The sequence below is a fragment of the Podarcis muralis genome, chromosome 10, assembly GCF_964188315.1.
Source record: "Podarcis muralis chromosome 10, rPodMur119.hap1.1, whole genome shotgun sequence".
Taxonomy (NCBI): domain Eukaryota; kingdom Metazoa; phylum Chordata; class Lepidosauria; order Squamata; family Lacertidae; genus Podarcis; species Podarcis muralis.
The window spans coordinates 33,298,701-33,319,549 of record NC_135664.1 but is presented as its reverse complement, the minus strand read 5'-3'; the positions used below and the strand labels follow the sequence as shown (position 1 = coordinate 33,319,549).

Genomic DNA, 20,849 nt, shown 5'->3' with positions numbered 1-20,849 from the left:
ATGTTTTGTAACATTAAATATCTGTTGGGGTTCTCTCACCAAAGAGAACTTGCCCCAAACTTGGATATTGGCGTTCAATAATTCTCCTTTCTATATATATTATTTTTCCTCAAATGAACACTAGGAAATTAAATTGTGTCTAGAAATGAGCACGCAATCACAGGCTCATATAGCACCTCAGAAATAAACTCTAGTCAGCCACAGACAAAAAATTGTTGTAATATTTTGCACTAATTTGATTTTCTGGATGCTTTTCAAGTGCAGTTCCACATACAACATGATAATCTTGGTGATGGAAAAATATTAATGGAATTATTTATTCCTTCTTGTTTCCACGCATGAGTATACCAAAATGGGAAGAAATATATTTAGTACTTTTTTCATAAACTGGCATTTTCTATTAAAGCGGGGTATCATGAAAAGCAGCACAAAATCTCTCATAATTTGAAGTCAGATTTGTTCAAACATAATGCAGAGCCAGCTTTTATTTAGAGACTGGAGGTTTTTAAAAACTTTACATGCTAGATCAGTCTATATCTCAAAAGGAAGTTGCATTATTGTTGGCTAAATTGCTGGTCTACATCCATCAATGGATGTTTATTGCCCAAGGTCAAATACCCAATAATAGGCTACTACAAACAAATGTAAGTGTTGGTGAGTGTGGAAAAGTTTTCTTAAGCTTTCTCTGATTACGGTACATTCCTCCTCACTACCTCTAATCTTTACCTCTTGGGGAGCCTTTGTGTTGGCAACTGTAATTCACCACTACTGGCTTATTCTAAAATTATAGCCTTTCATGCAATTCCTCATGAGAATTTTGTTAGGCTGACACAAACTTCCAACATGAAAAGCTATAGGTATGTGACATGAAAATCCCTGGACTATAATGCCAATACCTCTTGCCTGTGAGAAACATTAGATTAGGTAAATTGCAAACGTTATGAGAGAAAGTATTTTAGGTTTATGTTTTTGTCCTCTGTGGAAAAGAGTTACTTGCAAGTTCTATTATCATGAGGTGGTAAAAATGTTCTGGGAATATTTGGAACTGCTGCCTATCTTCTGTGAGTGTAAGATACCAAGGCAGTCTTTCTGCTTAGCTGCAGGTTTTATTACAAATTCCATATATTTGAAACACCAGTAGAAAAGACGGCACATCCTCTATTTACAATCACTACACATTTACATATATTATGTACAGATAGTGAATTTAGTCAAATATATGAGAAGAAAATAGAAATCTAGGAAATATATCAGTACAAAACTGTACATGGCTTATTCTCATTTTTAGTATGATTTTACTGTAATAATAAATACAGTTCTATATTTACAAATCTTTTTTTTTTTAAAAAAGCTTCTCAAATGAATTTTATTATTTCCCCATTAAAATATCTCAATTATAGCTTTCAAACTTGCTTATGAAAATAGTATGCATAGTGGCCTGTTTTTGTTCTGAAGTTCAATTTTTAATATAAAAGAATCTTTATTGAGCCAGTCTTCAGACTTATTCTTTTACTTCTTGTATACAAAAGAATATATATTCATGTGAGGAACAATTTCACTGACATTAAGCAGCACTCCATAACCGAACCGCAGTAAAAGTAAAGCTAAATAAACATTGTAGTATGTATTGTGCCATGGTCAGATGATCTCTTGTTTAATCCAAAGTAGTTTTAAGAACAGAGCTCCAGTTGCACGCTGCATTGCTTCAAAATCCAAGGAGACAAAGGAATATGAAAACCGTGCAGCCGGCGTTCGGGTGCATACTTTCCGCATTTGTTCATTTTCTTTCCCAAGGATGCATGTGTCAGCTCAGAAAAGTGATGCTGGATAAATCTGAAAACAATTCAGGTCTCCCAACCTACAGTATTCAATGTGGTTCTTCCAAAGCAGGTCTGCTATTGCTAATGGGACTTCTTAATGTAAAGTTCTAACTCAAATGCCTATAAGCTGTGCTATGTTCAACCTCTTTAACAAGTTAAGAGCGGCTCTTCACTTTCACGCTTAGTTAAACAAGAACATTGAGGCCAGTTCATGTGTAAATATGTATTGTGCAACTAGGAGTGGTACATTTTCCATAAATACTTCCAAGATAATCTCATTTTCTTAATATTTGAAGTCCCATTAAAAATAAAAATCAGCTTAGTGGAAGTTTCATTGTGACCATTAAAAGATTCATGAACGGAGAGTAAGAAATGTTGATCTATTTTGAATCACAGGAGCCAGTGCTGTAAACATCAATGGCTTTTGGATTTTTTCTTGAGTCTGAACCTCAACTGATTCAAGAGTGGTTGTCTCTAAACCAGACTGAGATGGTATCTGTTAGGCTTTAGGATGCCATTTTCACTGCCACCAAGCCTTTGGGCACCCAGTAGTAGTAGACAATTATTTTCCTATTACTGCATATGAAATGCACCCATTTAATAAATGTGTGATTGATAATTTTTAAACACAGGTGACTCTGAGATGAAGCTAATGACATGGAACAAATGTTACTGATGACAGGTTACAGCTTTCACTCATTCGATACGATGATGGCACTAGTGAATTGTTGGCGGGAATATCATATGATATTCTGGTGCTTGCAAAGGTTACGAGAGCCTGAGTTGAATCACATGACTGTTTTTCTGCATCCTCTGAATTAACAGAGACCAGGCTGGCATGCTTGGATGCTTTCCATGAAAATGTCTGCTTTCGAAGACTTCCCAGGTCTTCCTTGAAGTGTGGGTTGAAAAGTATATAGAGAAGTGGGTTTAGACATGCAGGTAGGGGGACAATTACTAAAAGGATTGGTTTAATTACTTCTGGGCTAATAAAAGTAAGATTTAACAAGGAAGAAAATGATAAGATAGCCACAGGACAATAAAGAATGCAGTTAGTAAAAAGTAGCAAAGCAATATGCTTGACCATAGAACAGTCCCAAACATTATCCAATTCTCTCTTATCCAAACTGCAGTAGAGTTTTGTATAAGCTATTGTCATTATAAGAAAACAGAGAGAGTTCAGCAAGACCAGTGCCACCATGTAACCCACAGCAGTTGGCTTCCCAAAAGGCAAAGGTATGCACAGAGGGGAAACCCCATACTCACTTCCCCCAAGTACTGGAATCACTGCAACGATTAAGGCCAAGACAAAGCAAAACAAGATGGCTACCCTCATGCTAGCAAGAGTGGCACTGGTCTCAAACTTTGTGGTGTGTTTCACGGAAAAGCCGCGCTCAAGAGCTGCTAGCGTGAGCAAGAAAATGGAAGCCTCTGAAGCAAAGATGGAGAGAAGTCCAACCAAGTGGCAACCAAGTCCACCTTCCCACCAAGCGCCGTACTGAGCAAAGACTCCAAAAGTTAATGCATCCATGCTGGCAAGCACGCTGCTGGACACACCCATGAGTGTGTTCACAATGGCTATTAGTCCAATCAAGAGCTTTATGGAGGAAATGAAGAGCGGGAATCTGAAGATCGTCGCAACCACCAATGCATTGCAAACAAAGGCCAAAACCACGATGGTCCAGACTCCAATTCGGATTAGCCAGCTCCCGAAGAGGTAGTCACAAGGCTTGAAGGGTCCTGCAAAGGTGAGACAGAAAAGATGAGTGCTTTTAGCTGCCGTGGCAACAACACAGGCCTTCTCTTGGCCACTTTGCCCAGAGTGCCTGAGCCCTAAGAAGACATCCTTTCCTCTGCCACCCTTTCGCAGAGTCCAGGAGAGGTGGTGAAGAAACTGCCAGGGCTTCCGGTCGGTGCCAGCGCTTAATGGCGGTCCTACCTCCGAGCTCCGGAGAAGGACTGCTCCGCAAGTTCGGGTCTTACCCGCTACGGCGAGTGGGGGACCCCTAAAATCTCAGGCGCGGAAGCCTGAGAGCAAGGAGACTCGGTGGGCACCTTTGCGCCCCCCGGTACTGTGAAAGAGCCTTTTTAAAGGCTCCGGAGCGGCATCGGGAGTGAGCGCGGTGCTGAGAGTCGCTACCCAGCCTGCGGAGTGAAGCCGCGTCGCCATTAGCGGAGAGCGCCGATTCCTTCCTGAAAAGAAAATCTGGACTGGATTCCCGTGAGTAAGAAGGGAAAAAAAATTAGGAACCTTTAAAAATTGAAAATTTGGCTGAAAACGGGAGGGCAAAAAATAAGGAAGTCTGCCCCCCCCGGACTGCAGGAATTTAAAGCAACGAAAGACCTCGCTGCAGTTATTAGAAACTTAGTTGCGAACTGTCAAACCTGAGCTGTCAAAAGTATCTCTCCCCTCCAGATTGGCAGGAGAAGGGGGAAAAAAGACAGTCTTGTGAAGATACTTTTAATTTAAAGGGAAACAAAGTTTTTCACTGCTCTGATCCCCGGGACGACCTGCCAGGACTTAACACCGGGAAAACTGTTCTTTAAAACAACTTTGAAGTGGATATAGACTATACCTTAAATGGTGGAAAAATTTTAAGACATTTAAGATTTAAATGGGACTTTGTTACTGATATTGGACTAACCAAATTTAAATTGGAGAAAAAGTTTTACAACTTTAATGGCGGACTTGAGATTTTCTACATCCGGCTTTCTGTCTCTTTGTTGTTTCTAACTTGGAAACTTTTAACTGCTCCCTCTTGAGGGCTAAGAGGGAAAAATTGTAAAGTAACTGACTAATACTGGGATTTTCCATTGCAAGTTTTTCCTGTGAGAACGGCCTTGGGATATGAGTGGCACGGCAGAGGAGATAAGAACCAGATCTAAAGCTAAACTAACACAAAAGAAAAGAGGCTCAATCTCTGGCAACACAGTGCCTGCACCAGACAGTGTGACAGCAGCATCAATGGAACCTATGACACAGGCACTGCTTAAAATAAATCAATCCCTTGAGGCCTTAACAAAGCAATCAGCAGAAAATTCAAAGAAATTGACAGAACTTACAGCAAGATTGGATTTGAATACCACATCAGTGGCAACAAATACAGAATCTATAAATAGACTGATTCAGGAATCTTCAGAAACAAGGAAAATTGCAGAGAGTGCAAAATCTGTCGCAGGTGAGACACAGGAAAGACTTGTGCCGATTGAGAAAAAGGTGAATGAGCATGAAGCGGCCCTCTCCTTACTGGAATTACAACGGAAAGAACGAAATCTGAAATTTAGACAGGTTCCAGAGAAAGAAGAGGACAATCTGGCGGAATTTCTCACAGAGGCAATTCTGGAAAATTGGCAAGGAGATCTGGAGGAAGACGAAGTGGGGATAACAACTGCTTTCAGACTTGGTAGAAAGCAAAGCAAGAAGTCAAGGGATTGTCTGATCACCTTTAGAACCAAAGAGGAAAGAGACAAGATACTGAACCTTCATTATCAAAAAGCTTTGGTGATTGGAAACATTCAAGTCCAAATCTTTAAGGACATCCCTAAATACATCTTGGAAGTGAGGACTTTTTATAGAGATCTTGCCAATTTGCTGAGGAAGAACTTCATACCCTTCAGGTGGGAATTCCCACAGGGGTTGTCCTTTAACTACAAAGGGAAGAAAGTAAGAATAAGAACAGTACAGGAGAAAGAGTACTTTTTGGAGAGAAACCTAGAGGACCTACAGAAAGGTACGGTGGATCCGGCAAGAGAAGGACAAGGATTAACACCAGAAGGAGGAGGGCTAACGGACATTGCAAATCTATCATTTGGACTACCACAACTGCCAACTGAAGAGGAAGAAAAACTTGGAGCAGTCGGAGGATCAAACATCTAACAAACAAAATGTCTCTGCAACTTCTAAGCTGGAATTGCAACGGTTTGAACCATCCCAGAAAAAAACGACAGGTTTTCCACATTTTGAAAAGGGAACAACTGGATCTGATATGTCTACAGGAAACTCACATAACTAGAGCACACAGGAAATTGTTGGTGAACAAAAGACTGGGACAAGAATTTATATCTTCCGATAAAGTAAAAAAGAGAGGAGTAGTGATTTATGCAAAGGAAAAATTGGACCCAAAGCTAAAATTTAAGGATGAAGAAGGAAGATACCTGGCAATTGAAGTACAGATCCAGGGGGGAAAATATTTGATAATTGGAGTATATGCACCAAATGATGGGAAGGCAGAATTTTTTAAGAAGTTGCATGAGACCTTACTAGATTATCTCGACTGCAAAATAATAATGATGGGGGACATGAATGGAGTGGTTTCTACAAATATGGACAAGGCACAAAGACAGACAATATCTAAAGAAGGAAGATTACCAAAGACTTTCTTCGAGATGACGGAAAATATGGACTTGATTGATATCTGGAGAACAAAGAATCCTCTCGAGAGAGAGGGAACTTTTTTCTCGGAATCTAAAATGACATGGACGAGAATCGACCAAATCTGGGTATCTAGTGTGATGGCTACAAAGATTAAAAAAGTAGAAATCTGCCCAAAAACCTGCTCCGACCATAATGCCGTAAAGATGGAAATGAAAATGACAACAACTGGATCCTTTAGATGGAGAATGAATGACTCCCTATTTAGAGATGAACAATTCTGTATAAAGGCCCTAAAGACATTGAAAGATTACTTCGAGATAAATTTGAGAACAGATGTGGAAAAAAGAACAATTTGGGACGCAAGTAAAGCCGTGATGAGAGGCTTCCTGATACAACAGAATTCAATCAAGAGGAAAAAGCAAAATGAAAGGAAAGAAAGAATTTTAGAAAAAATGAAGGAAGGAGAAAAGAAACTGAGGTCAAAACCAAAGTCTCAAGAAATTTTGAGAGAAATAAAATATTATCAGACGCAATATATGGAACTGACAAATCAAGAGATAGAATGGAAAATTAAACAAATGAGACAAAGGACTTTTGAGTCTGCAGATAAGTGTGGGAAGCTCCTTGCATGGCAATTGAAAAAGAGACAAAAATTGAACACAGTTACTTGTTTGGAGATAGAGGGAAAGAATGTTCATAAGCCAAATGAGATAAGTAACTGTTTCCAAAGTTTTTTTAGGAAATTATACACACAAGGGCCAGTAAATGAACAAGAAATAGAAGAATTTCTTAAAAATTATGGACTACCGAAAATTCCAGAACAGGGCAAGTTGATTTTGAATGAGAAAATAACAGAACAGGAAATAGAGGAGGCCATTCAAAAGGCACAACTGGGAAAGTCTCCAGGACCAGACGGACTGACGGCTAGATATTATAAAGCTTTGAGAGAAGGTTTAGTGCAACCACTAAAAGAAGTTTGCAATGAAATATTGGAGGGGAAAAAGGCACCTGAAACGTGGAAAGAGGCTTTTATCTCACTTATACCAAAGACCGAGACTGAAAAGAACCAGGTTAAGAACTACCGCCTGATATCATTATTAAATGTGGATTACAAAATTTTTGCAGACATTTTAGCAAAAAGACTGAAGAAAGTATTGACAGGTGAGATTCATAAGGATCAATCTGGCTTTCTCCCGGGTAGACACATGTCTGACAATGTGAGGAACATAATAGACATTGTGGAACTGTTGGAAATGAACATTAACAGAAAAGCGGCTTTGATTTTTGTGGACGCGGAGAAAGCCTTTGACAATATTTGTTGGAGTTTTATGAAAAAGAATCTCCAAGGGATGGGGGTAGGCCAAGGTTTTGAAAATGGTATAGGTGCAATTTATTCTGAGCAGAAGGCAAAGCTAATTGTGAACAATGTGGTAACGGAAGAGATAGCCATAGAGAAAGGAACACGACAGGGATGTCCTATTTCCCCCCTACTTTTTATACTGGTTCTGGAGGTTTTGTTAAATATGATTAGAAAGGACCAGTTGGTTAAAGGAATTCAGGTCGGAGTGAAAGAGTATAAATTAAGGGCATTTGCAGATGACCTAGTTTTGACTTTGCAACAGCCAATCACTAGCACAAAAAGAGTTTTAGAACTGATCGAGATATTTGGTCAAGTTGCAGGATTTAAGCTGAACAAACAAAAAACTAAAGTTTTGGAAAAAAACCTAACAAATGAAGAAAAAGAGACATTCCAGAATGAAACAGGTTTGGAGATAGCAAAAAAAGTGAAGTACCTGGGGGTGAATTTGACATCGAAAAATGTGAATCTTTTCAAAGACAATTATGATAAATGTTGGACAGAAGTTAAGAAAGATTTAGACATATGGTCAAGGCTGAAACTTTCCTTGTTAGGCAGAATTGCTGTTATCAAAATGAATGTATTGCCTAGAATGTTATTTCTGTTTCAGACATTACAAATAATAGATAAGATGGACTGTTTCAAGAGGTGGCAGAAAGACATATCGAAATTTGTTTGGCAGGGCAAAAAGCCAAGAATAAAATTTAAGACATTAACAGATGCGAAAGATAGAGGGGGTTTTGCCCTGCCGGACTTAAGACTCTACTATGAATCAGCAGCGTTTTGCTGGTTGAAAGATTGGCTGCTCCTCGAGAATACAGACATTTTGGACCTTGAAGGATTTGACAACAGATTTGGTTGGCATGCATATATATGGTATGACAAGGTAAAATTGCATAAAGGTTTTAAGAACCATATGGTGAGGAAAGCTCTGTATAATGTTTGGATTAAGTATAAAGACCTGTTTGAAAGTAAAACCCCCAGGTGGTTGTCACCAATGGAAGCAAAAGAGGTGAAAAAATTGAATATGGGTTCTAATTGGCCTAAATATTGTGAAATTATAGAACAAGATGGTGAAAATGTAAAATTGCAGAGTTTTGAGAAACTGAAATTTAAGGTGAGAGATTGGTTACATTATCGACAGATAAATGAAGTATTTAAACAGGACAGAAAGAAAGGCTTCCAGGTGGAGAAGTCAAAATTAGAAACAGAACTGTTAGAACCCAATACTAAAAATTTGTCAAGAATGTACAACTTGCTGTTGAAATGGAATACTCAAGATGAAATGGTGAAATCTAATATGATTAAATGGGCACAGGACATTGGGCATGACATTGAATTTGCAGACTGGGAGCAGTTATGGACCACTGGTGTTAAATTTACGGCATGTAATGCCTTAAAAGAAAACATTATGAAAATGATCTACAGGTGGTACATGACTCCTGCTAAGTTAGCAAAGATCTATCATTTGCCCAATAACAAGTGTTGGAAGTGCAGTGAAACGGAGGGAACCTTCTATCACCTTTGGTGGACCTGCCCGAAGATTAAGGCTTTCTGGGAAATGATCTATAATGAAATAAAAAAAGTTCTGAAGAGAACGTTTGTTAAAAAACCAGAGGCCTTTCTCTTGGGTATGGTGGGCCAAATGGTGCCAAAGAAGGATAGGACATTTTTTATGTACGCCACCACAGCAGCAAGAATTCTTCTAGCAAAGTATTGGAAGACGCAAGATTTACCCACGTTGGAAGAATGGCAGACGAAGGTGATCGACTATATGGGACTGGCAGAGATGACTGGCAGAATTCGAGACCGGGGGAAAGAGGCGGTGGATGAAGACTGGAACAAATTCAAAGTTTATCTTAAAAACTGTTGTAATTTGGAAAATTAGGGGCTCAGAGTTATAAGAGATAAAGAACTACAGTTGTATTAATAATTAACTGAAGTTAAATACATGAAATATATTTAAGTTATGATCAGAGGGTTGCTAAAAAATCTTGAAACAAGAATGCAGGAAAGGGGTGGTATGGGGAAGTCATGTTTTCGTTTGTTTATGTCTATGTTTTTGTTTTGTTTATTCTTTATTTATGGAAAACTAATAAAAATTTATTATAAAAAAAAAAAAAAAGAAACTGCCAGTTGCTGCTGCTATTGAAACAGTATTATTGTTATTTTTTTTAAGGGAAGAAGGAAAAGGGATTGTGGTGGTGCTGGTGCCACTAAAAGAAGAATGCAGCACAGGAGTTTCTAGCAGCAGGGCATTGGCAGAGGCTCCATAAAACACGGCCCTGGGTTACATGCATTTTGTCTGTTTTTTGAGAGAGATGGTGGTTTGAGCATTGCCTTTTTTTGTTCTGTGTAATGGGTTTTTGTAGTGCTCACAACAGCTTTTTAGATTTACAAATGTGCCCCCAGGCCCCTAAAGGTTGGGCAGTGGCTCTCCAGGGCTTCTGCCAAGAGTCTTGCACAGCCCTACCTAGAAAAGCCAGGAATTGTAACTGGGATCTTTTGCGTACAAAGCACGCACTGAGTTGCAGTCATGCACACCATGGAGCGCTGCACATTTTCATAGCTCCTTTTTCTAGAATATAGTGCAGAGTCTGCCAAGAGAGGAAGCGAAGGAGTTTTGAAACCAACCAACCAACAGATTGGATGTAGCTAGATCAATACCTGGAGAGGGAGAGCACTGCACCGAATGATGAGCTTTCAAATCTTCATCAAAGTCAAGAAGAAAATCCTCAAAGTCGCGGTCATCTGTAAAAAGATGAGAACGAGGAATGAGAACAAGGTCGGTGCCAGTCTTGTCTCACTTGGAAAGCGGTTCCATAGCCTGGGGGCAGCCACAGAGAAGGGCCTCTCCCTCGTCCTCACTAAACATGCCTCTAAGGGTGGCGCTACTGAGATGCATTTTCCCTGAAGATCTCAGAGCAAATAGCCTGGGCCTAAGCCATATATCATTAATCTCTTAAGCATTCAGAGAAAGGGTGACAGCTTATTCATTACTTTAGTATTTCCAGAAGATGCCTTACAGTAACTTAGCCTGTACCTAACTCTAAGGACACCTAACTTGAATAAAGAACAAATTCTATCCCAGTTTACACCTACTTCCCTCCCTTTCGTCAGGGTTGAAGTTTAGATAATACACTTATTGGGCAGACATTTGTCCTCTTGTAGTCTGTAAGGAACAGAGGCAATGATAGATTTTTTAAAAATCAGTAAGACATTTTGTGTTAAATTCAGGAAATTGATTTTAACGACATTAGCAACCGTTGGACTCTAAGGCAGAGCTGGATCTACAAATTTTGTCACAGAAGGCAAAAGTCTGCACTGCTGCCCTTGCTCTCTTGCAGATGTGCCCCCCCCCATTCCACACCTCTGCTCCTTGGAGTTTAGAAGCCCTGCTGGAGCTGGGAGAGGGAATCAAGAGGAATTCTAGATCCCCAACTCACCAAGGCCTGGATCCCTCTCCTTCACCACAAAAAAACTTGAATCCTGCAGCTCCTTACCACCAATGTCTGCCCACACAAAGCTGGGGAGAAAGAACCCAAGAGGAGGTAAAATTCAAAAACATTACTTTACAAGGGTAAAATAGGCATCTTATTGGAGGCTCATTTGTACTGGCATTTTATTTTAAAGGCTGAAATCAGAAAGGCATACATTGGTAGCCATATTCCAGTCAACAGTAAGTGGCCTCTTTTAAAACTGATTCTTATTATTTACCATGTGTATGGAAAACGCCAACATCTTTCCTTTGAAATTCCTCAGCACTGCTGTTCTCATCCTTGTTCCACTGGTTTTGGATTTTGTAGTGGCCATCGCAAGCTCCAAATGCACAGCACTGATAAGCATAAGGCATTTCAATCACCCTTTAGAATTAACAGACAAGATTATGAACATTAAAACGTCTCAGTGTACTCAACCTACATCCTTTGCAAAGTCAACGCAAATGGCATTAGCACCAAACTGAAGCAACAGAGAGGCAGGGCTCTGACTCATTAAACAAATATAAAAAATTAAGGGAAAGCACATTCTTCCCACATCCCTGTACATTTCAGAACATTGCACACATGCCATAATTCCTTCTATTTTCAATGTTCAGGCTGTGAGCACTGTTGCTTATGTAGCTACACAACAGTGCTGATGAACAAGAAGGAATTATCAGCAGATGTGTGTGTAAATCCCAAGGTTTGCAGAATTACATTAAAGAAACCAGAAAAACCCTAAACGGAAAGGAAACTGAAAAATATCCACACGACATCCCGCCGGGCTTGCAAGACTTGGGATAGCTTCCTGAAGCCTGGAGAGCGAGAGGGGTCGGTGCGCACGGACCCCTCTCGCTCTCCAGGCTTCAGCAAAAGCCTGCATTCGCACCATAGGACGCACACACATTTCCCCTTCATTTTTGGAGGGGAAAAAGTGCGTCCTATAGTGCGAAAAATACGGTATGTAGATACAGAAGCTCAGAATGGCTTATGCTGACATATTGACCTTTTGTGCTGCCTCCAGGCTGCAGTTCCATGATGGCAACCAACACTGGTACATTGCATCAAATTGTGATGCTGTTCCTGTTTGGCATTGGTTGAGCCTGACTGCTATCTTTTTCCATGCCAGCTCCACCTCTCAAAAGAACAGACCATCAATAGCTCTTCTTCAGATGTTCTGGTTACAGTATTTTTGCATTAAGTCAATATGGCAAAGTATTTTACTGACACCCTCAAACCACATACTTGATTCAATTCTTTTCTTTTTGTTTGCAGCTATATATTCGCTACATTTTTCAAAATGGGGGTAGTTTATAAAGCAATGGTCAGGTGCTTGCTTTGGCAGCACAAATGCTAAAAAAAAGCAATGGTCAAATGAAGGGAGCTAGCCACTATAAAACACAAATTAGGCAAATTTTAACAAGGGCTGTTTATTTGGGGGGGGGGGCGGATATTGCTGAGAAGCAGATGTGTTTCAAAGTCAGCAGCTACCAGGGTGTCCAAAATCAATCATATTTTCTTGAGATAAAAAGGATGTAATAAGTCTATAATTTTACCATGTATATCTTTGTTTCAGTGCTGTGGTTCAAAGCCTCTGAATAGGAAGTGACTCACATTATACAGTGACACCCCTCCCATTGCACATGAGCACAAGTGTGCCTTATTAGTTTTAATGAGGTACTCACTTGAGCTCTGGAAAGTTTTCAGATGATATCAAACTTTGTAGTGCACGATTTCCTGTTAATTTTAGATGAGTTAAACCATATAGGCCAGTTACAGGAAAAGAGGACAAAAGGTTGGATGACAGATCCCTGCAAAATTAAAGGGGGGAGAAACCAGTTTACTATTCCAGAAGGGTGGGATTTTTTATTTTTTATTTTGCCTGAGGATATTTGTTATTGTCGCAGAGTATTAAATTCTGCAAACGATAAAACATAAAGACGATTTAGCTGACAAAAGATGCACATTGGGTCACTGGTAAATCTGCTGATTCACCTCAGAGCCCAATCCACTTGGAAGGTCTCTTGTACAAGCCACATAGAAAGGAATAGGACTGCAATAACGTGTTATTGGATTTTTCCCTCCGTTTTTATTGTTGGCAACTCTTTGATGCGTAAAGGGCCTTTACTGAAGTTATGTGTACTTGGATGTCAGTGTGCTTGCAACCTAACCAGATTGTCTTGCTTGGATTCTGCAAAATTGGTCAGCATCTGGGATATTAGCAACAGCAACCACAGAATTAAAAAACCAGTCATTGTTACTTATACTGGTGCCTTCTAGCACAGGGTTGTGTCCAACTTTAGTCCTCCTCTAGCGTTGATCTAGAGCAGTCCTAGAGTAGATCTATTGGAATTAAGGGACTCGACTAACTTAGGGCCATTGATTTTACTCTGAGTAAAACATAGTTGGATACAGCCCACAGTTTTTAAAGAGCAGGCAAACTTTTCCATGGCATGTTATTTGTTTGTAATCATCATTGACCTGGTTCGCATGCCACACTAGGCCAAACTATGGCTTACCAGGAGAATGTGAATGTGCAGGCTCCTGGAGACAAGCTCACAGAACCTTTGGTTCTCCCTGGTCTTTCTTTAAATTATTTTTTTACCCCTGTGCTGTGCTGAACCTGGGCTCATCAAAACTGACTCTCGTGGTTAAACTCTCTCCTCACTAACCGAAAGTTGTAGCCAAGGTTTGCTCTTAGCTTTGGCTTATTGTGTTGTGCAAACCAGCCACTGTTGTGTCAAAACCAGAGCATAAACGGAGAGAGAAAAACTTGCCTCCTGCGAGTCATGCTGCTTACTCTACATAGTAGAGCCCGCCCTACTCCTGGTATCTATGGACGCTGCCAAGAACATGCACAGTGGCACCTACTGATGGGATGCTATGGTTCCAAGCACCTGTGCAGTGCCTATAGTCACTTGAAGGCCTCATGCCACAGGCCATGTAAGTCCTCCTTGCCACTTTAGTAAACTAGGGGAAAAGTGGGACAACATAGAGGGCTCCAGTTAAATACTGTGGTAGGCAGGAGCTGACTGAATCTAATTAGATTTAGAGCCAGGCTCCAGAGTGATCTGGGTCTGATCCAAATTTAATCATGTGGTGCATCTGCTGCCCAAGCTCTCCTGTTCTGCATTCTCTCCATCACTAATTGATACTATGAAACAATGCAGAAATGCAAGGCCACTATGGCTGGCCAAACAAAGGCCAAAGCTACTTTGTTTTGCATTTTGTTGTTCATTAAATTGTCATTCCACTTTACTCTGCACTGAATAGAGCTTTTTTGCCACTGGGTATTTGAATGACCATAATAGGACAGCATCAGACATTTAAAAAAAGCAGAATACTTACAGTTTAATCAGAGACAATAAAGAGGAGAATGCATTGGCATGAATGACTGCTATTTTGTTCCAAGCTAAATCCCTGCAGAAAGGAAGAAAATTATATATGCTTAAAAATGAATGGAGATTTACTTTGAATCTTTTAAATTAAACAATTAAGTGCATGAAATCACTTCCAATAGGCTAATTTTAGACCCGTGTTTGGACATTATGATAAGCCACAAGTCATGGCTTACTGTGAATGAGGAGCATGCTACTGCAAACAGCCAGATTGCTTCTCCCTTTGTTGACCTGGGTCCAACAAACCACTAGTCTAGGCTTAGTGTGCTGGATGAACCAGTGCTCACAGTTTGTTTGCCTCCAAGGTTTGTTCTTGGCTTACCCTACTATGGTTTGTTCACACATCACACTAACAAGGGTCATAGTTTTTTGCTCTTGGCTCAAGAAAGGGAGCACAGCAGGAGCACATTTTATGGCTTACTGAAATGTACAAATGTTTTTGGTTGCAAATTTGAATGCATACATCTCTTCCTCTTGATCCAGGATCTAGCTAACTAATAAGCAAATTATGGGATGATCTCTGGTCTGGTTCAGATAAACTACTCCTGTTTGAACAAACCATGGTTTATTGGGGGGGAGTGTTGGGTTCTCCTCTCACTCCCTTCACTCCTCAGTTACATTCAGATTGAGACCCAACTACTAAATCACCATGACAGCTGAACCAGGAAGTGTAGGCAGTTTTAAGTTTACAATCAGCATCAAACCCTGATTTGTAATCCTGGTTCACAGGCTATATTTAAACCATAGCTATCCAGTTCAGATGTTGCAGGAAACTGATTTTATAAATCAGAAAGTGTCTCCTCAAACTAGGCATGTGAAAAGATGGCAGAAAGGGAGGGAGACTGCTCTAACAAACCATGGTTTGTGGAAGTGTTAAACCTGAACTGAACCTTTCTCTATTATCTACTAGCTTCTCAATAGATCTTCTTCCTCTTTCACATCTGCTACTTCTCTCATATGCCAATTTCTCTGTCTTTCCACCCTTTCTCCCACATTTTCCCTTTCATATCTCCTTCAGGATGCATGTTTTTTTGTGTGTGCCAATGCTTCATCATAATAAGAACATATATAAGAAGAGTCTGCTGCCTGTGGAAAACCCAACATAGGATAATACAACACTGAATAGAATATTATAGAAACGGATCAATTATTACTCCCGTTACATGAAGTGTGGCCGTCAATTTTTGTACATTTACACACACTGCTCCTTGCTCTTTCGTATTGCCATCTGTATACAATTCACTCAGCTTTTCCATTCAGCAGTGGATTTTGAAGTGTACCCATAAGAGGCTTCTATATGAGTTAAATCAAACTTCCTATTTCTTCAGAGAAGTCTGCAAGCGGAAGCTATTTCAGGGTTGGGGTTTTTTTTTTGTTGTTCACGGCTGTGTGAATTCATTGCTGGAAATTTTCAACGTCAGAATGTTTGTTTTGCTTTGGCAAATCTAACCTGGCAAGCTGAATGATCAAAGGGGGGAAAATGGAAAGCAGAATATGTAGGAGCAGGCAGAGGAAAGGAATGTGAGCTTCCATGTTTCTCAGTACCAAGGTAAATAGCTCTTTTATGGCTATACTCACAGCGAACGTAGGGCAACCAGCCGCTGAAACGTGCCCACTTTGATTTCATATATTTCATTGTGGTGTAAATCACTGTAATGGCAAAAAAATGGCTTTAGAGAAAACAACTTCTAGAGAACTTCAAATGCTGCCCAGGATTCTCAGAATTACTTCAGATGTCTCAAGAGTCTGAGGATATCTAGTGGGACTTCGACTGCCTCTCCTGCCCCTGAACTTCCAGTCCCTGTACCACATCACAAACTGATCTCTCAGATGCAAAAGTTGCTTGGTTTATGGTACTTGGGGCTGGTTATCAGGAAGCATAGCTACAAAGCCCCCTTTGGTTGAGTGTGCAGAACTAGTTGTATGTTTATTTGAATCCTGGCCATTGTTTAGATTTCTTTTAGAGCTATATGTTACACGAAATACAGAATTTCCAGTCTACTCATGCATAAGAAGCAACTTGCACTCCAGAAATATGTATCCTATTCATCCTGTCTCTTTACCCAAAAGGAAGAGAGCAAGGCTTAAGGAGCTGCGAAGGCATCATAAGAAGCAAGCTAGATGGGAAGAGCATCATATCCTGGATCAAAGTTTAGAGCTTCTCCGCTCCACTGAAAACTCCACGTACAGAGTCATCTAAAAAATTGAATCATCGATCCTCCCCACCATCAAAAGCCCCTTATAGTTATATTTTTTTTATTATTCTTCCACATTAAACATGCAAAAGAAATGTGTGATATGATGGGATACATGATGCACCAGACCTCACCAAATGCTTCTCCCACTAACCCAAAACTATTAATTTAAAATGCCAACAAAAGTTCTGACTCATATATACAGGTCTACTCCCTGCATTGGAGGGGATGGTAAAACCTTCCTCATGTGTACATACATTATTTTTTTTTTTTTTTTTTGTATTTTTTGTAACCTTACACTTTCTGAAGATTTTCACAAGCAGTAAAATGAGGCAAGTCACCCAGCTGGTTATACGAGAGGTCTCTGAAATACAAATACAGAAAAATATAAGGTGGCTAATTCTGTTAAATAGTAAAAATATATTTAGGATTATTGCTTCTTTCTGGATTCAGTTTTCCTTCAAAACACAACTCTTCTTTTAATTGCTTAAAATAATCTACTAGATACTTGGTTTAAAACCATTTTTCTAGGTGGATCTGATCTTTCGAACTACAATCACAGTGAAATTTAATTAGCTTCCCAGACTACACTTTAAATTAAATAATCTTGCCTCTGACCTTTAGAACTGCCATATCTTTAACTGAGGAAAGTGGTTTGAGGAACTAGAACTAACTTTGAAATCAATCACTACGGGGTGGGGGTGGGGGGAGAGAAAGCCCTTCAAATGATTTGAGCCAAAACTCAACAAATTGCAGAATAACTGAAACATCTGGACTCATTTATAGTATAATATAGCTAATCAAAAACAAGCCATGGTAATTTGCAGAAATTGTAAAAAGAAGAAAGAAAAAAGGGAAATAGATTTGCATCCTGTACTCCTTTGTGCAGGGGAAACTCCCATCAGGCTTAATATGACTTTTGCCTCTGTAAAGAAAGAAATGAGAGTGGACACAGGGACGTGTCCCTTGGTTCTGTTTTTTAACCTTAGATGGTAAGGTTTTGTCCCCGGGCTAATATTCTTTAAAATTAACTTATGAAGTTAATTTTAAAGTTCTCCTTGTATGGGTGTGATGGGAAAGCTCCCTACCTAAAGAGCATTTACTTCTTGTAGGATCCATCTCCACTCAATGGAAGAAGGGTATCAATGCCAAAGTTAAAGGCCATGCTCATTTAGCAGGAAGTAAAACACAAGAGGTGCACTTGTAACCTCATCAGGTGTAAGTTGCAGAGGCACAAAAACGGTAAAGTTATAGTAGGTCATTTTGGCTACCAGTGTGTGTGTGTGTGTGTGTGTGTTTTAGAGTGGAAATTCTATCCCAAGGGTAACGTAAAGTAACTGTAAAAATGGTCAATACAACGAAGCCACAAAAAGCAGAAACATTGGAGGAAAGAACTGTCAGGCCACCCCGTGAATCAGGAATGGTAATCTTTGCACGTCAGGTTCTCTGGTCTTAAGGACTGGTTGCTTCAGATATTGAGCAAAGATTCTCATGGAAGCATATGGCCCAGGGCACACACTGCACATTTTAAGCCTGTAGACAATTATACTCCCTACTCAGATATGGTTCTACACTACAAGGAGAGCCTGCAAGGAAACTCCCGCCTAGAGGCATTCTCTCTCACTCCCCCACCCCCAAAAAATAACAACAGGTGGGCAGTAGAAGCAGGAGTGGAGGGGACACAATGCCAGGGCTGGAACCAGCAGGCAGGCAGCTATTCTCTCCACTTGCGTGATGGTTAATTGCATGAGAGGAATGCCGAAATAGAAACAAATGAGAAACTTGCAATCTGGACAAAGAAAAATATTCCATAAGTTGAGCCAACATTTCTGAATGATTTTGTTTATACGTAGGCCTTTTCTGCATTTAAAATAAAATTGTCAATGCTTCTCCCCCTTTTTAAAAAAACGCCACAAATGTGAATTTAAATCAGTTAATTTTATACATATACAGTTGATCTGTGATGGTAACAATGCTGTCAGTTGAAACACCTTTACTGAGTTTGGTCCTATGCTTTGCAGGAAAAGATACTTCATTTTGCTCCCAAAGAGGAGCAAAGGTAGCTCATAAGCAGCAATATTTAATGTTGCTGTGATAGAATTAGTACCCAACTTTCTAAGAAGTGCCCACAAGAGCCACTTTGGCACTATGACGGTATGTTTTTAGCTAGTGTTATTAGAACGTTGGCTAAGCAAACTGATGCCAGATACATTCATCATGATGTAATCATTAAAGGAAAGTGCAGTTGGCCCATTCACAAAGAAGTAGACAGAATGATTACTTTTGATAGTGATTAAACTAACACTGCAGCATTCTTGTAAGCTACAATAATGTATTGGTTAATCATTATAAGGAAACAGGTCTCCCATACATCTTGGGAATAGTGTTCAAAAATCCAATTGAATAAATATGCCTTGGAGAGAAAATAAAGGTATGGAACATTAAGGTATAAGTGAGGATGGAGTCTGTCCGCATTTCGGTGATTATCAGAAAAATAAAAACCTTTAACAGAATGGAAACTGGGCTTCCCTGGCCCCTTATGTATGCTTTCTGGACACGGGTGACTTTTAAAAATTATTTGAAAAGTAGGAGGAAGCTTGCTTAAATCCATACATTCTATAAATCCTATACCTTCTCAGTTTTCTCCCTCTTATGGTCACTGCAATCAGTTAACTGAGCATATTCTGACTGGTGATATTGCTTGCTCATCTCATTTTGCCAGGCCGTCCCACCATGTGTTTTACTTTTCTAGCATTATAAAGACATTGTCTCTCCACCACAATCCTGTGTATCAAGTACAGACTGTAGGCACTGCAACTAGGGGCCATGCAGCATTTACGTTCTGTACTCTGCTTAATGGAACGCGGGTGGCACTGTAGGTTAAACCACAGAGTCTAGGACTTTCCGATCAGAAGGTCGGCGGTTCGAATCCCTGTGACGAGGTGAGCTCCTGTTGCTCGGTCCCTGCTCCTGCCAACCTAGCAGTTCAAAAGCACATCAAAGTGCAAGTAGATAAATAGGTACCGCTCCGGTGGGAAGGTAAACGGTGTTTCCGTGCGCTGCTCTGGTTCGCCAGAAGCAGCTTAGTCATTCTGGCCACATGACCCGGAAGCTGTACGCCGGCTCCCTCAGCCAATAAAGCGAGATAAGCGCCGCAACCCCAGAGTCGGCCACGACTGGACCTAATGGTCAGGGGTCCCTTTACCCTTTACCTTTACTCTGCTTAATACACCATTAGCTCTGGGTCAGTGCTGAATTCATTTTATTTTATCTTGCCCTTTCTGCAAGGAACTTAACATGGCATATAGTTCTTATCCCACCTGCCCAAGAGCCTTGAGAGATGGGTTTGACTAAGAGACAGCAACAGGCTCTGGGTCACCTAATGAGCTTTGTGGCTCAGTGGGGACTTAAGCTCAGTCTCACCAGCCCTGGACCAACACACTAAGCACTCACCATGCTCAATCTAGTGCTAGTACTAAGTCTTTACATGATGCTGCAATATTGTTGCAAGGCTCTTTGTTATGCATCTGTTTTTGCTCTTGAATTACGAGGGCTAAATATGTGAATTTCCATGGTGATGATATAACACATTTCTGAGAACGCTGTATCTTGAAAGTTCCTAGGATTTAATGTAAATATGTATTTTATACTTACAGTACTTGGAGGTTGGGTAGCTGATCACAGATTGTTTCAGGAAGGTATGTGATCCGAGCTCCTGTAAGGGTCCTGTTAAGAAATTACGCACATCTCCTTAGAGTGATTCATGCCAATGCCCACCAGGGAGGAGGGACTGAGAGAAGATCTTGTGAATTGGGCTTATTTGAGAATGGGCTTCTGAAAGGAGTATGGAGCGTGGGGAGGGGTGCTCAGTTGTTTCTCCACCATGCAAGGAGTAAGAGCATGAATCAGATTGTAGTGTCAATGGGATCAAACTAGCTCAAATCCAAATTTGAATTGATCACGGTTGCAGACTGGGTTGAACATGATTGGTTGAAGGACAGCTTCTTTAAAGCAAGTCAGCATCGGCAATAATTAATGCCATCTGCTTTCAGCAGTAACATGAACTATCTGTCTGATACTTACAGGCTTTCCAGACTTGTTGTCCCAGTCAGATCGGGAAATTCTGTTATCTGTGAAGCACCATTTAGTGTCCTAAAGTTACAAACACAATGTAATTAGTGGGGTTTTATTTTTTTAGAAAGAGCAAAGGAGTTGTTTTAGTGGT

The 20,849-nt window shown here is 40.2% G+C and overlaps 1 protein-coding gene across 1 annotated transcript in view; it reads right to left on the bottom strand.

Moving 5' to 3' along the window:
• Positions 1-1,086: 1,086 nt before the first annotated feature.
• LGR5 (leucine rich repeat containing G protein-coupled receptor 5) overlaps positions 1,087-20,849 on the bottom strand; it is a 73,662-nt gene continuing 53,899 nt past the window's right edge. Inside the window, exons 10-18 of the mRNA XM_028745966.2 lie at positions 20,708-20,776; positions 20,279-20,350; positions 16,923-16,988; positions 16,008-16,079; positions 14,380-14,451; positions 12,717-12,842; positions 11,270-11,415; positions 10,220-10,303; positions 1,087-3,560 (exon numbers count right to left, since the gene is read on the bottom strand). Coding sequence (XP_028601799.2) covers positions 2,470-3,560; positions 10,220-10,303; positions 11,270-11,415; positions 12,717-12,842; positions 14,380-14,451; positions 16,008-16,079; positions 16,923-16,988; positions 20,279-20,350; positions 20,708-20,776 — 1,798 coding nt within the window. The 3' untranslated portion in view covers positions 1,087-2,469. The remainder of the gene's footprint in view (positions 3,561-10,219; positions 10,304-11,269; positions 11,416-12,716; positions 12,843-14,379; positions 14,452-16,007; positions 16,080-16,922; positions 16,989-20,278; positions 20,351-20,707; positions 20,777-20,849) is intronic.